This window comes from Rousettus aegyptiacus, unplaced genomic scaffold, assembly GCF_014176215.1.
Source record: "Rousettus aegyptiacus isolate mRouAeg1 unplaced genomic scaffold, mRouAeg1.p scaffold_m13_p_14, whole genome shotgun sequence".
Classification (NCBI taxonomy): domain Eukaryota; kingdom Metazoa; phylum Chordata; class Mammalia; order Chiroptera; family Pteropodidae; genus Rousettus; species Rousettus aegyptiacus.
Window position 1 is genome coordinate 26504895 of NW_023416289.1, and position 14455 is coordinate 26519349.

Below are 14455 nucleotides of genomic sequence, written 5' to 3' on the forward strand. Positions count from 1 at the left end.
ATAAAAAGATGTTCCACATCATTGGTCTTTAGGGAAATACCAAACAAAACCGTAATGAGATACCACTTCACACCCACTAATACGATTATCATCAAAAAGATGATCGGCAATAAGCATTGGTGAGGATGTGGAGAAACCGACCCCTCACACATGGCTGATGGAACCGTAAGATGGGGTAGCCACTTTGGAAACAAAAGAGTTTGGAAGTTCCTCAAAAAGTTAGACCCAAGAGCTGTATGATTTTACTCCTAGGTGTCTACCCAACAGAAATGAAAACATATGTCCACATGAAAACTTGTACACAATTGCTCAGAGCAGCATTATTACAATAGCCAAAAAGTGGAAACAACTCAGATGTGTATCAACTGAGGAACAGATCAACACAACGAGGTCTATCCATACAACTGACTGTTATTCCACCATAAAAAGGAACTAAGTACTGACCTGCTACAACATGGATGAGTCTTAAAAACATGCTGACCATGTTATATGGTTCCTTTTACATAAAATGTTCAGAATAAGTTAATCCATACATAGCAAATCAGTGGTTGACACAGGTTTTAGGGGAGGGAAGAGGCTGACTTGCTAACAGGTACAGGGCTTCTTTTGGGGGGTTATGAAAATATTCTGGAATTATGGGGGTGACGGTTGCACAACCTTGTGAATATACTAAAAAACACTGAATTGCATACTTCAAAATGAAGATTTTTATAGTATGTGAATTACACCTCAACAAAATAGAACCTAATCCAGGTTGCCATCAAAGAGAAACGAGACAGGTGGCCAAGAACCACTGACACATTCTTTCGGCTTCATACAGGTAATGCATATTTATTGAAAATTTCCTTCACCGACAATGGTGAAATCAAGACCCCAAATTACAAAACATGATGGCAGTTGAGACTTATAAAAATAAAGCGAAGGTCTATGTTTCACAGATCTGTGCAATTTGCCTTCAAATCTCAGTCTGTCCTTTCATCAAAAAGGAGATCATGGAATCTGTGTTATTCCTCATGATGGAATAGTAAAAACTGCATTCCATTGACAAAAAAAATAGCTTTGCTTCCAAATAGCACAAGTCTTTAAAGTGACTTTTTCCCAACAATAAATATAGAAAATAGCCTTAATGAGCATATCTTAGCTTGGTCAGAGTTGTGTCATTGTTTAAAAGCACATCCTCCCTCTTGGATCAGGAGGCCCCGGGCAGCCTTTTGAAGTTCTCCAAGTCTTTGGTGCACGCAGTGGCTGGATGAAATCCCACCTGAAGCTGATCCACGGAGCCCCTCCTGTGGGCCCCTGGCCACGAGACACTTAAAGATGCACGCGAACCTTCAGGCATCACAGGGGAAGGCCACTCAGAACAGACGGCCAGACCCCTGCAGATGAAGACTCAGTCCCTTTAAGCAGGCAGCCCCTCTGGAAATCCCACAGCTCCGCCTGCCCAACGAGACCATTCAGAAAGGCTCGCTCTGGCTCTCATGGTCAGCAGTCAGACGTTACACAGAAGGGGTCTTTGGTGGGTGAACCTGCTGCATGAGCTGTGGGCGCTTCACCCTGGGTTTCCTCCGCTTCGGCCTGCTTTTGGCTTTGTTGATTTGTACCACGAAGAAGGCCAGCACCACCATGGCTCCCAGGAAGGCGAAGACGGGGATAGTCTGGCCCACCTCCTGGTTGTACCGCCCGGGCATGATCCCTGCAAGAGGGCAGCAGTGGACGATGAGCAACACCACAGCCACTCCTCCCACGAGAGGCTGGCTCATCGCAAACGAAATGCTAACTAATTTCATTAGCTGGGCTGGCAGGGCAAACATAATTTTTAAATCCTAGCTAAAGTAAACTAAGCCATTAGTAGAGAATGAATGAGGGTGACCTGCAGCTTGTCCTCAGAGCAGCAGCTTCCTTGTGAATGTGTGTGTTGTGGAGAGGTGCAGAGAGGTCTTTGCCCTTTTTCCCTGTGCTCACCTCAGAGACCAGAACTGGCCTTTCTTCTGTCACAGTCTAAAACAGCACTGCCCGGAGCTGCTTTTTGTTTAAAAACAATGGAAGGTGGACAAATCTGAATGCTGGGGAGGAGGGGGAGAGCTGGTGTCCTACTAGCTGCACGGGGGGAAGGGGAAGCAGGCCAGGCAGGGAGGTAAGGACAGCTGGCCACACCCTCGCCCACCTGAGAAAGCCTTCCACAGATGGGACATGTGGTCAGAAACTAGGAATGGCCACTAGAGAACCCTGGATTTACAGTCAGCATAACCCTGTAACTGAATAATGCTGAGATTCCAGGATTAACTGTTTTCAGGGTACCCTAAGACCTTGAGGAAAGACCCTCAGGAGCTTGGCATCATCACACAAAGTCCCCAAGATTGGGTCTCATGGGCTGGTGAATCCCTTTCTGATCCCAAGTTATTGGCCAATTTCTGGAACCAGGAGAACACCCCCTTGGGAGCTGCACTGGAAGAGCATGGGGGTTTCCAGAGCAAGAGCTGCCCACACTATGGGAATGATGTGGCAGCAGGCATCCCAGGCAGGGAAGAACCTGTCCTAGACAGGTCAATCAGACCAAACACCATTATCTGTAGCAAGTATATCTGATGTCTCTCAGAGTAAAGGGACAAAACTGGAGCACCCGAATTTAACTGAGAATCCCAGCCCAGTGACGTCCCACCTAGATGGGGCAGGGTGGAGAATCAGTGGAGACCTCCAGGCTGACAGTTCAGGGGCCAGGTGGCTACAACCACCGGCTCAGACCAAAACCAACTGATGACAGGCATGCCCTGGGGTGTATAATATGTTTGTTTGCAGAACTTATATATGAATGCACAAATTACTCTTGGAAAATTTTAAGTATAATATCAGGCCATCATAAAAGAAATTCAAATTTGAAAATAATGGTAGAATTTTCTGAGAGACGATGGTGTGTTAACCTCTTAGGCCTGCATTTGGCCTTACTGATTCATACCACAAGCAAAACCAGGACCACCATGGCTCTCAGGAAGGCAAAGATAGGCCTGGCCCACTGCCTGAGAGAGAGAGGGAGGGAGGGATGGAGGGAGGTGACTTTAAATAAACTACAGTATGATTGAGCACAGCAATAAGGCACCTAAGAACTGACCTCCAGGAATGTCCCAGGCACCACTTTCTCCAGGAGACAAGGGTCTCACTTGGGGACGATTTGATCGAAAGTTGGGTAATACCACTTTGTCCAGGTCGATGGAGAGTAATTTCTGATGTTTCCAAAGATTACTGCAGGAAAATGGATTAAAACAAAATAAAAATAAGTAACAGTAGTAGCCTAGGAAGCTTAGCCAATACCTAAGAAACAGCAATTTAAAGAGAAAGGTGAAATAATGTCCCATCTACATTTGCCTAAACACAACTATATAACAACTGTAGTGACGACTTCCAGGTCCTGAGACAGAAATGTTAAAATCCAGTCCACACCCATGATCGTGAGCAGGGATCAGTTCTACTGGGTTTATAACACTGGGAAATTCACCAAGACTGGGAGAGGAAACTTCATGTTAACCTCTGAAAGGAGTTTGTGGATGGCAGGGGCAGAAGCCAGGACTACATGGCCATGGGCCAGGCTGAAGGTGAATGAAGGTCTCGCCTCGAGATACTGGACCCGCAGAGCCTGCTTTCTGTTGAATGCAAACCAATGTAGGTGGCTACAGTGGTACTGGAGCCAGGCACCATCTCTGTCCTCAAGGGCACCACCATGAGAAAGGAGAAAGGAAGGCAAAGAATAGGAGCCAAGGAGCTGAGAGAGGCAAATGGGGATGAGCATCTATTTGCCTTGCTGCTGGGCTAGGATGATGTGGAAACACATGTGCTCTGTGAAATGAGCTCGACTCATTACTACAGTGCTGTCATTATTAATTGTGAGATCCAAAGAACTCATTCAGGCCAATACAACGTACACATCTGAAGTACAGAGAGACTTATATACTACAAAGAGCAGTAGACAGCTTGGGAGGATACCCAGGTAAGAGCAAATAAGGCAAATGGAAAATCTGAAGACTGTTCTGGCTAAATGAGGGAAGAGAATTAAATGTGTTTGCAAACTATGAATTCCTCATTTTTCTGGTGCTTATTCTTTTGGAAATGGTTGGCCTGACTCTTACTATGGCCAAGTGAAAGCAAAGATATTCAGTTGTATCAGCGGTTGGGTGAAGGTCAGCAGGAAGTCAGGAGATGCTGGGTCTGTGGAGGATTTCTGTGTAGGAAAGAGATAAACTACTATCATGTACTTCCACCTGGGCGACTGTCTAGAAAATGCCGAGTATTACAATCTGTTTTACTTTATATGATTTAACTTTCCATTTCAGGTTTAAGCAGTCTGAAAATTAAACTGACAATGTTAAATTATGAATTCAATGACATTTAAGCTTTATGACTCTGTAGCCGATTATATATGGGGCTACATTTTAATTCTAATAGGTAATATCCTGTTCTGAAATTTAATTATCTGGGGATGGCACTGTCTAGTAAGGCAATCATGGGAACAGCACACTACGTTATCATTTGAGAATTTCACAATGCTCTGATGGAAGGACAGAAAGGTTAGCCTTGCTCAGGGGTGCCCAGTGGGTGTGATACTCCTGCAACTGCTCTAAGGACACCTGATGCTCAACAAAGACACTGGGAACAAGAGCCCTTGTTCTCGAGATGGACTGGAAACTTGCTCTCAGCAGATACTCTGGGCCTTTTAAGGGCTGTCAATAGTTGTCTGACATTGTCTCAAATCTCTTCAGAGATGCAGAATGTAGACCTATATTCAACAAAATGTGAAATGTGGAATAAACGTGAAGCCTGGTGGGTGTATTAGGAAGGAATTTCTGAGCAAGACAGCGAAAATCAAATTCTAGGAGCTGTACATTATCAACACCCTTGAAGGGCCAGGACGGCATTTGATGGATTATCTGATGTGGACGTGCAGAGACCAAGGATGTTGTTATCTGTTTCTCAGAATCCTGAACAGCACAACACCGTGGAGAATAATTGGATGTTCAGGACTTTAGCCAACAATGACTATCCAATGAGTATGAATTGCTGATCATGGCTGGAAGTGAAGTCTGGTTTGAATGCTGGAATAATGGTGGTTTATAAATAGATGGGATAAAAAATGGAATCTTATCAGAAATTTTTAAATGATGGGATGTTAACTGCAATGGAAAAGTACTCAGTAATTAGTTTCAGGAAGAAAATTACTGATGAAGAGACGACGTGATGATGCTACAAATCCACCGTTTTCTGAGTGCGTTCTAAATGAGGACATATGGTCAGCAAGTGGCACATTCAGTGCTTCTGTCCATGACAGCAGTAAAGCAGAAGAGGCTTCCAGGCCTTCCTTCAGGCATCTTCCTTTTGGTGGCTCGCAGCAGAGACAGTGGCCCTCTGCCCCCACCATATGCCCCTGGCCATACCAACACCTGCACACACTGAGACCTGAGCAGAGTGAGCAGCCTGGTAGGGGAGAGAAGACATGTACCTCCCTACAGTGGAGCCTGCTGCCTGAGAACTGCGGGCAGGGGGCAGGGAGCAGCCACCAGTGTTTGTGCAGTGTGGTGAGAGGCGGGGACAGTTTTCCACAAGGACAAAGAGTGAGAGGAATGCCCTATAGTTGTCCCTGGGATATGGGCCCCTGCTTCACAGTGCCAGGACCCCCAGACAGGAAAAACCCCTATTCTCCTTAACAGAACGGGATACTGTCCACACATAAAAAGTTTGGGCTTCTGAAAGGAAATGATGCGAATTAGAAGGTCGAGTTAGATATTAAGATGGACAAGCAGGAAAATCAACGATGTCTGGGCGCCGCATATAGAAGGGCGCCAACAAGGACCCTGTCTACTGTGGTAGGAGGTCTCTTTGCCAGGCACAACACTCAGCAGGGGAGGAAGGGCACAGACAAACATTCTGGACCAGGCTATGACCAAGAACTAGATGTACTCCGAGCAGTCCCAGCCCTTGGGCACGACAGAAGAAAAGAACCTGTCTATATTTCAGAATCGACATCACGAACAGGGAACACTCAGCTCCCGAACCCCAAACCCAAGGAGTCAGAGCTTCTGTTCAAATAACATCACTGTCAGATCACAGCTTTTTAAACAACAGTCAACCAAACCTTATGAAATGCTAATTACCCAAAGAATACCACTAGAGACCATAATTCTAAAGGTCAATATGGGGGCTCACTAATTTAAATAACCACCACAAAATGACAAGCTAAAAGATTTGATTATTCGATAATAACGTCAGGAAAATTCCATTCTCTTACTTAAAAAAGTAATGAATCATAAACCCTGCAGAAGAAGTGGAAAAGAACAGGAAGATGCTAACCTGGGAGCGGTCTCATTTAAAGGCTGTGGCTTGGCCCATGACAGGTGTGGACAGGCTGGCAGAGCCCGAGGCTCCGGGCCTCCCAAACGGGCCTCCAAGACCTTGGAATACCGGTGTAGGTGGTTCCCTGCGGCAGCATCAACACCGACAGCAGGAAACAATTGTTGATATGAAGATGCAAGGGAAAAAAAGAAGCTTCATTAGTTTGTGTATTTTCCTGCTGATAGGCCCACCACACGCTGTTAACCTGTCTTCCAGGTGCTTCAGGAGCAAGACCTGACTAGTGCTGTCCTGGGGACATGCGCTCACTGCAGAAAGGGAGTGAAAAGAACAGCTGTTCCCTTTCACGTGGCCATGTTGTACACAAGGCAGTGGCTGGGCAACTTTTACTGACCATAATCGCAAGCATCAGGTCATACTTTAGAAATCTAACTTGTAGATATGCTTCACAGAAAAATCTTTCTATTTTGAAGTATTTAATTCTCAGGCAAAAAAAAATATCTGTAGTTTCAAACTTCAAAATCTCTTTTATTTCTTAGATCTGTGTTATCCAATACTGTAGCCGATAGACACATGTAGCTACCGAGCAAATGAAATAAGGTGAGTGCCACATGTTAAATAACAATATGTGGTGTACTGGTCTAAAGTATTTAATTGAAGTGAATTTCACCTCTTTCTTTTTACTTTTTTAATGTGGCTCCTGGAAAATTTAGAATTCTATCTGTGGCTCACTCTGCACTTCTATGGACAGTGCTGTGAAGATCACAACACTTGGGCCGTGAGCACGCAGGCCAGCCCCGCCACATACAAAGTGGGGGAGGCTGCAGGTCTCCACGGAACCTTCTCTTCAGGTGCAACCGTATAATCACCAGTGGTCTTGTACAGTTAATTAATGTCCCTCAGTGCCTGTTTCTTCATTGATGAACATGAAAGAATCCTATATATTTTCCAGGATTCTGAGTGGACTTAGGGAATTTGTGTAAAGCGCCCCCAACCTGGTGCCTTGATAGCTAGTGAGAGCTCAAAACTGTTGGCTATTCTTCCCAAAGACCCCCGGGAGCCAGGGTCTTCACAGAGTGGGACAAGAAACATTAATTCGGAGTGCTGTGAGGATCTAGGAGTAAGCATGGGAAAGCACGTGGCACCTGAGGCCCTCGGTACACGTCCATCCTGTCATGAGAGAACTGTCTTTTCTGCAGGTTAGAGCTACGGGCTGCCACCCTGCTGCAGTCGGTAAGAAAAACAATCAGTTGTACCGCAAACTGGCTCCATTCTCTGGCAGGCACAACTATTTCCTGAAGCAGCCTGAGCCAGGCTTCAACCAACTGCCCCTACTAAGTGCCCATGGGCCCACTCACCTTCCATCCTCTCCGGAGTGACCAAGCCCACGCCGCTGGGAGGACGCTGCCGGTTCCCAGAATGACTGAGGCTGGGAGGTGTCACTCCATATGACGTGTACTGAAGGAGAGCATCCAGGAGCCAAAAGCAGTCTGTGGGTTCAACAAGCATGCTGCTTAGGAATTAAGATTTTTTTTAAAGGAATTTCCACAGGAAAATAAGTTAGTCCCAAAAATGAGAGGAAGTGAGATTAGGTCAAAGCAAACCCCTATCTTGAGAAACAGGCCCTCTTCATGGTCAGCGTTAGCCAGAGACCAGCCGCAAAGATGACCTGGTTGTGGGCTTCACCCCTGGCCCAGGGCTCAGGCAAGTCAGTACCACTGTGCACTGGCTGAACAAGCTGTCCGAGCACCACTGGGCTCTGGGCCCCTCATAAAGAGGACAGAACAATGCTCCATCAGGGACAGCAAGACTCTGTGACACCTACTGAAAGAAAAGCCCAGAAATGGGGCTCCAGGGAAGAAGAGAAGAGAATGGGGCGCCGAAGCTTCTGCCAACACCAGAAGGCTGTCCTGGGGAAAGGATCTAGATGTACATCCTGAGGGCAGAGCCAGGACCACTGTGTGTGCTCCATAGGGAGGTGGAAGGTTCAAGGTCAATACAAGTGCAGAGTCTAGTAATCTAGCTGCCTTCTGAGTCAGTGGGCCCCAATAACAAAGTATGAAAGCAGAAAACAGTTTTCTGGGACACATCACAGGGAGTCTAGGTGCTGGGCTGCTTTCACAGCTCCCATCAAAGACTCACATGGATGGTCCCTTTCTATCAGGAGGCAGAGATGTTGCACTGTCTTTAATTCTAGAACCACCACGTGCAGTCGTGCAGTTTCTCCCCATACCTGGCACTCCAGTCCCATCAAAACCAGCCCGGACCAGATAAGACTCATGAGGTACAACACCAGGAAGCACTTCTTGCACTGAAGAGCACTTCTGGTGAAGGGCTTAAAGCCCCTGAAAGGTCCTTTATGCTGTCATTTGACGTTTAAGGACCAGGACAGTCCTCTCAGGCATTTAAAATTTTAATAAAGAATCTTACCAGATTTCAGGCCTTAAAAAAATCTCTATGGAAATAAAATATTAACCTTCTTTCAACTAGGACTTTAACCTTCACTTTCGATTTTTAGAAAGACCAATCCTATTCTAAGGATTTATATAAGATACCAGGAATTTAGTCAGCTTCAGTCAAAGAGAGAGAGGTACACTATACAACTCCCAATTCATGCTGTCATGGCCTCATTCTTTCCAGGTAACGCTGTTCACTGTTTGTTTGCAAATACGAAGACATAACCCACCACCCTCTTCTCCACCCCGTTCTCCAGGGAGGGAGAAGACTAGGTTTCAGTCCTGGTTTTGTCATCATCTGACCAGGCAAAAAATACTTTCAGCATTTCATTTCCTTCGTTACGAAATAAGAAAAATAAACTTGTGTGAAACCTCAAAAACCCCAAATTTGAAGGATGCACCGAAAGATGCTGAAAAAGAGGAGGGCTGCTAAGAACTAGTTCCCCCGCTCTGGCCCCCACCAATGAAACCAAATGCCCATCCTGGTGAAGGCTCAAACGGCCAAAATAACCACGCCTGGGAGGAGAGCCAAGTGTTGGCCCTCCAGGAAAGAGTGGGGCTCATCCAAGAAGGGGCACCCACATAGCAGTGCCAGCGACATACAGACTCCAGAAGGATAAACCAAGGTGAGTAGACCAGAAAAATCAGTAAAGGGTCTCTTCACTAAGACTTGGCAGTGCTGGCACCCACTGGCCCTAGGATGACCAACGTGCAGGGAAAGGCAGCGGAGGCAATAAGTGCAGTTTTGTTTTGCTTATTAAATGTTCCAGGATTAAATACCTGTCAAAATAGTCTAAGCAATCAAAGCAGCAGGAACTTCCCCAGTGGTACCTGGCCCTCGTGAGCAGGTTTCTGTTAATCTACCAGCACCTCACCAGTGCCTTCTCAGGGACTAGGGGTAGAAAGGATTCGAATGTCTAATCAGGAAGCACAATCTACTTTTCCACCACACCATCGGTTCGCACCCTTCTGTCGGTGACTGTCGTCCAAGCAATTGGAGTCTCCGTACAGCACAATCCGGCCTCCACCCTCAGCTGGAATCTGATAAAGTCCCAAAATGGGGACATTTTCAACAACTGCTGTCTCCTGCTTTAAAACCTCCAATCCTAAAACAACACAACAAAAACAGCAGTGAGAATTTTTGCCACCTAACTTGATATTCAGTCCATGACACAACAAAATTTACTTTTTAATCACAACAGTACAAAATTTTAGGATAGGAAAACAACGCCTTAAGTAGCATTAACTGGGGTTTTAGCAAAATTCACTTACATACGTGATAGTTCCATATCCATCTTCTTTCATGTTCACTTGAAATGATGGTACATGGTATCTACAATTTCCCTTTTCATACTAAAAACACAAATTTCTATCCATTCTTACTATGCTGGAAGGCTATGCCCTGAGACTGCATTTGCTAGGGGCAGCAGCCAGGCAGCTCTTCCTAAACACATGAGAACTTCCACGGATATCGTCATAGATGCCAATACCCAGTTTTGTGTCTTATCATGCAAAGCTAGGACAAACATAACTAACTTTTAAAATATATGCCCACGTTTTAAATTAAGATTTAAGATATTTGTTACATTAATCTCATAAATATAAATGTTCCAAAGCTGAGTCTTCTTATCTCTGCCCAAATGGCACCATTCACAATGTTTAATAAATCAAGAAATCAAAAGTGCATAAATGCCATGGGCAGCACCTGCCAGTGACATCAACACATAATCTAAGAGCCTCTACTTCTGCAGCAAATGCATTCCTCAGCACTAGACGATGCACATCATCAGAATCAGTATTTACCACGTTGGTAACATCTAAAATGTCTGTGGCCATAAAAATGCAGTCTTTCCTTCTCTCTGTGTATACTTCTAGTAGGAACTGAGTAGAAAAGAAAGCAAGATTTTCTTGGTGGGGACGGAAAGACAGAGCAGTGAAACAGATGAAACAGGGAAAGTGCACACTGCATTGTCACTTGGCCTCATGGTTTGACAGTTTTGTTTCTGACAATAAAGTCCTTTTTGATCCTATATAACCCAGATTTTCACATTCTTATTTTGTACCCAAAAGATTATTCAACTTAAAGCCTGTGTGGAGATAAAAATCCCCTTAAAAGGATTTCAAAGTAATTAACTTTATTTTCAGATTAGCAGAACCCCCAAATAAAGTATACATCTTTAAATCTACTTTTGATTCCTACTCCCCCAACAAAACAAGAAGCTACCAGTTAGCTACAATCCAAGGAAACCACTGTCACCTCTGTGTAGACCTGTACCAGAAGAGATACTGCCCTTTGAGAAACTGATTTCGGAAAGAATCACCAACCCACAGTCAATTGTGCCAAGTAACCGAGAAGACATGATTATCTATGTGCTTAAAGTTAAAATCTAATCCCATGAATGCAGATCTATTGATTGACTTTGCCTTGATAAAGGGGAAAAAAACCCTTCTAAGTAATAAAAAAATAAATTCTATTTTGCAGTGCTAATCTGGCAATCAAGGAAGCAGAACAATTCACAAATAGTACAAAAATTGTAAGCAACTTTAAGAGTAATTTTTAAAAAATCTACTAATATACATGAGCAAGAGGCTGTCTTATCTATCTTTGCATCTCCCAGAGCAACCACCAGAAGCCTTGCCTAAAGTAGGTACCATACAGACAGTACTGCAATATATCATAAAAACAGAACTGCTAATGGATACAGGGATTTCTTTTCAGGGTGATGAAAATGTTCTGAAAGTAGGTAGTGGTAATGAATGCACAACTGTGAATACACTAAAACTCACTAAATTGTACACTTCAAAAGGGGGGATATAGTTACGGAACATGAATTATATGCAATAAAACTGTTGCTGAAAAGAAAAAAAAGAAAGGAGGAAAACAAAAAGGATATGAATAGCATTCTTTACCTTGGTCTTTAAAAGTCTGTGTTATCACTATGCCATCTTCTGGAAATTTAGCGATGCTGCACCCTGACGCATAATACACTGGAAAAAAATTGTTCAAAGTTATGAGAACATAGAAACACTGAACATTTTATTAACAGCTACTCATTTACCTAAAATGTATTCTTTAGACATTACATGTTTTCTAAAATTGTTTTTAATCTTAAGATTAAAAAGAAGAGCTGCTATTATTGCCTATTATGCCTTGTAGACTATAAGGAATTACCTCAAAATTCAAGTTTAAAAATGCTATTAATACAAGGTTTCCGAATAGATTTCAGAAGTAAGAGATGTCATAGACTTGAAACGACTACGTCAGGACGAAAAGAATCAGTAGCAATAGTGCTTAAGATGTTGTTCTAGAAACTAGCTCCCAAAACTAATCTGTGGAGAAAATTGTAAAGTTATTTCATATGATTTATACAATTTCAATAGAATTGTATAATCAGGAACCTATGAGATATTTCTTATTTGGAGACATACAGGACATAGAGCACCTTACAGGTGACACTAAAACTAGAAATGCTTGCATAAAATATTTTCATTTGAAAGTTTGGACACAACTAGAGTGGTTAAAACCCAGCTTCCCAGACATACTTTGTGAATCTACTCAATTATTCTCTCCATAGACTCTACCTTCTTTAGGAATCACACCAGTCTCTAAAACTCAAATTTCAAAGACGTACTGTATCTGTTCTTGCATTCCCTAGAATAACGTGCTCTATTAAAAAGCACACACACACACACACACACACACACAAAACCTTACTGTCATGGCTTGCCAAGGTAAAATCCCCTTCATACAGGCCATCACTGAACCCCATGTTCCAGACAGACAGAAGTTCATTCAGAGCTGGGATATTGGCTCCTCCAGTGTCCGGCATCCACCACTGCCTATGAAAGTGGTAAAGAGGAACGAAGAAGGCAGGAATTAAAACACTCCATACACATTTACTCTCTTCATGACAAAACTAAATTTCCTCTGCCAGAATCAAGCACAACCACACTAAGGTTTCAGCTGAAACTATCTGGGTTTGAACAATACTATAATGTAAATGCTTTAGCTAGGGCGCAGGGTAAACCAAAGCTAAATTTATTTCATGAAATGTACTCCTTATGACATAAATACACTGCATATAGAGCCTAGACTTCAAGAGGGCCAGTGAAGGGAAAAAAATACAAAAGAAGCTTATACAGTAATCACAGACTCTAAAAGAAAAATTCAAAACATATTCATAATACACTGAGAGTTGTTGACTGCTAAAATTTACTGGATGGTTTCTTTAAATAACAGTTATTCTGGTTCATTTACATCTGTATAGATTTGTAACAGAACAATGGGAGAATGAAAAAGAACTAATCAGAAACTTAAAGCACAAGTATCTAAGATCACCAAGGAAAGACAATGAACCTTTAAATTAGTACTTGGAATCGAGGAGCATTTTACTTACTTTATAAGCAGCTTTCAAAAACATCTCTACTACATGAAGAGAATGCTTTCTCTAACCAAGTGTCTAAAACTGTCTCCGATAGCTAAGAAAATCACCAATGGACCACTCGCTTGAAGCATCTGTTAGGTAGAAATTAATTCTCAAAAAGTCAAATTTCTTATCCAACTACCAGCTCATCAGTACCTCGTATTTTCATCATAAAACTTGACTTTTCTCATAACAGATGTATTGTACCAATCACTGAAGACAATCAGTGAAAGGCCATTGTCCACGTCCCGCCTCAGTTTGGCGACCTCCTCAGGGAAGTACTCCTCTTCGCTATCCACCATGAGCAAAGTTCCTGAGGGACAAAGTGCCAAGTTGTGAGAAACTTCACCTCTGAATGACAGGATATTACGGTTTCAGACAAACAGTTTTTACTAGCATCTGCATCTCAAGTTACTGACTTCTAACATTTTGATTTGTGCCCCCGAACTCACTTCAGAACAGAGGGAAAAAGAAAGGGTCAGGCCTGCAGTCACACCACAGCTGGCTGTGGCCTTGTGTTCCATTTGTGAACACCAATATAAAGATATTTCACTTACTCGAGGAGGAGTAAAATACAGTGCTAGAGTTTCTTCTATTTAAAATTAATAAAAATGTACAAATGTCCTTGTCCCCAATCATTGTGACAGTCGCATTTTAGCTGAACATTACCACCACCATCACCAACCACTAAGCAGGGCCATGCACCTCTCTGCTTGGCGCCTCATTCCAACCTCCACTAGGACCAGGAGACCCCGCATATGCTCCCCTTGCCGGCCTCTCATTTAAACTGTGATTCCCTTTTCAAACTTTTCACGAACACTAACAGAGTGGAAAGAACACCTGGCTAGCTCCTCATTGTTACTCACCATACTGATTAGCATCAAAGCACGTGAAGGGGGAGCCGAGGACTTCAACGAAGTAGCCCATGCTTCTCAAGTGTTGGTACATGTCTCTGAAATTGGTGTGGATGTGGTCACCGTTCCTGAAAAACAGCAAGCCCCGGCACTAAAATGATCAATCTTTACTCATAATACAGGTTACCTAACCACAGAGTCAACTCCTTAAATCCAGTCATCTCTGTAGGAGCACAGCTCCATCCCAGCAGAGGCCTGGGGAATCCAGCCCTCAGGCTCAGAAGTCAGACTTTCAGACTTGCTTTCTCTGGGCCAGCAAGTAAAATGGGTAATACTAGGAAATAATGCACATGACACGAACAAGAAGAAGATAAAATGACAAGAAGAA

At 43.5% G+C, this 14455-nt stretch overlaps 1 protein-coding gene across 2 annotated transcripts in view; it reads right to left on the reverse strand.

Annotated features, from left to right (window-relative positions):
- Window positions 1-801: 801 nt before the first annotated feature.
- The window catches only part of MBTPS1 (membrane bound transcription factor peptidase, site 1), a 49667-nt gene continuing 36013 nt past the window's right edge, over window positions 802-14455 (reverse strand). Inside the window, exons 15-23 of one of the 2 annotated variants that reach the window (XM_016165930.2) lie at window positions 14080-14195; window positions 13370-13526; window positions 12505-12629; window positions 11700-11777; window positions 9755-9895; window positions 7692-7823; window positions 6334-6460; window positions 3107-3237; window positions 802-1693 (exon numbers count right to left, since the gene is read on the reverse strand). In XM_016165930.2, the coding sequence (XP_016021416.1) occupies window positions 1497-1693; window positions 3107-3237; window positions 6334-6460; window positions 7692-7823; window positions 9755-9895; window positions 11700-11777; window positions 12505-12629; window positions 13370-13526; window positions 14080-14195 (1204 nt within the window). In that variant the 3' untranslated portion in view covers window positions 802-1496. The remainder of the gene's footprint in view (window positions 1694-3106; window positions 3238-6333; window positions 6461-7691; window positions 7824-9754; window positions 9896-11699; window positions 11778-12504; window positions 12630-13369; window positions 13527-14079; window positions 14196-14455) is intronic. The other variant, XM_016165933.2, reaches the window with a different exon arrangement.